This window comes from Penaeus japonicus, unplaced genomic scaffold, assembly GCF_977035675.1.
Source record: "Penaeus japonicus unplaced genomic scaffold, GWHDUDI00000001_assembly GWHDUDI00000022, whole genome shotgun sequence".
NCBI lineage: Eukaryota > Metazoa > Arthropoda > Malacostraca > Decapoda > Penaeidae > Penaeus > Penaeus japonicus.
Window position 1 is genome coordinate 28,130,524 of NW_028234424.1, and position 2,500 is coordinate 28,133,023.

General features: G+C 34.3%; 1 protein-coding gene across 1 annotated transcript in view; it reads right to left on the reverse strand.

Moving 5' to 3' along the window:
- Window positions 1–1,256: 1,256 nt before the first annotated feature.
- The window catches only part of LOC122262610 (uncharacterized), a 12,543-nt gene continuing 11,299 nt past the window's right edge, over window positions 1,257–2,500 (reverse strand). Inside the window, 2 exon segments of the mRNA XM_086549736.1 lie at window positions 1,257–2,272; window positions 2,274–2,500. The exon segment at window positions 2,274–2,500 is cut by the window's right edge and continues 1,536 nt beyond it. Coding sequence (XP_086405862.1) covers window positions 1,714–2,272; window positions 2,274–2,500 — 786 coding nt within the window. The 3' untranslated portion in view covers window positions 1,257–1,713.

The following is a 2,500-nucleotide window of genomic DNA, read 5'->3' on the forward strand; positions in this document are numbered from 1 at the left end:
ATCCATACACTGAGAAAATACCTTTTATTTTTTGAGAAGGGCAGAGGCAACAATACACAAGGCCAAGACTATTGTTCACACACCACTAGCAAAAGTATTCATAAACTCAGCTCAACCACATCTTCACACAGCCTTGGCTATTGTGTAGATAACCTCAGACAACCTTTTAATTATGAATCACTTTGCAAGTGCATTTTCAGCCTTGGCTAATGCTCACACAGCCTACTTTTTACAAACAGCTTTTGATGATTTACAAATAACCTTAGCTTATGTATACACAGCCTCAGTGAAAGTATAAGAGCCATGGGCAGATGAGTGAACAACGTTGTTTCAGTTAGTGTTTAAATGTCATTAATGCACATGGCATTGGTCACAGTATGTAAGTCTTGCCAAATGAATACACACCTTGGCTTACATACTCAAGTACTAGATATACTCACAAACACGCTTGGCACTGCATACATAAACACATACACATATTTACATACAGATACAGACATGGATGTACAGCCATTGCATTCACAAACTAGATATGTGCACCAATACATCATACCCATGGTTCACATAACATGAATATAACAAAATGAAAATAAAGTGACATATCTTAATTATGTTACAAATGTACAAAAACTGGGTAATGAGGACTAAGTTAACAAAGGAAGCCCAGGTTGGGTGAATTAAAGGAGAGAGATTCTGAGATATTTCTTGCATAAAAGACTGGTTCTGATGTTGGTTAAATTGATTGCACATATGCATAGAGAGAAAAATGCTTGCCAAGTCACTTGGAAAGTAACCCATTTGATGTGCACAGCTATTAGAGGTAAAACAAGTAGGTAACAATGCAGATGACATAAATATCTGTACATCAGGTAAATAACATGCTGCCTTAACAGCACAATCACACTAGTTTTATGGGGTGTATAATATTATTTATTTTTTTATATATTTTTTATTATTAATAATTTTTTTAATTTTTTTATTAATATTTTTATAGTATTTGTTATTTGAATATATTTTGTTTTAAGTAATTATAAAATTGTTTAATATTATTAAAGTTAATTTAGTATTTTTATTAATAAAATTTAATATTTATTCATTTATTTTAATTGTGCGTTTAAAAAAATTTTTATATATTATAAAATTAATGAATATTATTTTTATTATAATAAGATTAATATTTTTTTTTTAATTTTAATTTAATTTTTTAAATTTAATTTATTATTTTTTAAATATTAATTAAAAATATTTTATAAAACTAGTATGGCAGATCATACTGTCATGACTAATTATGATGATTCACACCAATCATAACAGATAAATATGTTTAATGGCTTAACTTACAAAAAGGTGTAGATCAGATGTAGCAACTTGAAGACTGAGATCACAAATATATTGTCCAGCTACATGCACATCTTTATCCATTATAAGTTGCATCACAATAATGCATTTTGTATCATTACTCTCATTAATAATCACAGCTGCATGAAATTTCAAACTTGAGAGATATCATTTATGAAAAAATCAAAGCCACAATTACTCCTGCTCCTAATTTTAGGCTGCAAGTCCTATAAAATTTACAAGATTTGAGGCTGATACTAGAATTAAAATGCCGAGAACCAGAACAGTCCCCAGATGAAAGGAAGTTCTTTGAACTAATTTGACAGAACCCATGGATTCAAGTCGCCATTTGCATGTGAGGTTGTTGGCTTACTACTATGAAAAACATCCCTGGAGCTGCCTCACAACTTGAGCATCAAGAGCACACAAATCAAAGTTGAAATGTGCCTGAGTTAACTGAAAACTGCTATGTTCTGCTATAATGTCAACCACTTTTTGAAGTTTCTGTCTATCTGAAGAAGTCATGATCTTATGTTGCAATTCTACAAGTTCCCGTAGATACTCAGGAGACAACCTAGAGCCTAATTCTTCCTTGACAGGTTTCACATCCTCAGATTTTATTTCTTCTTTCAAAGGTTTGGAGTCCATAGGTGAGGTCAACTGCAGAGTTACTGGGTTAGGGCTATTCTCAACCTGAGAGCGCCGTTTCTTTTTTTCTCTTTGAGTTACCTTGCGTGATAATGTTTCTCTCTTGCCACTTGCTCGAGTGGGGTCCTTGACAACTGGGGTTCTCTCTTCATCACTGGAATCAACCACTTCTTTGGCACTCTGTCGAGGTGTTGTACCTGTGGAATGCTGTGAAGGTGTGTGAGCAGGACGACTTGCTACTTCTGCAGGGGATCTGTTTGCTACTTTCGGCCAAATTAGTTAGGCATTGGTTTTCATCAATGGAAGAGTACCACATCTTTAATATTATGTTAGAGGGTTAGCGATCCTGGGCATCGGTTTAAAGGGGTGGAGTACACCATTGGCGCGGCGCAGGAGCGGTGCTGTGTTTGGGATGAATAGGAGAAATACATGGAATATGCCTAACTGACCTTGTTGGTGACCTAGAATAAGATTTTGATCTTCCTGGAGAGCTGGACTGTGATCTACTACCAGA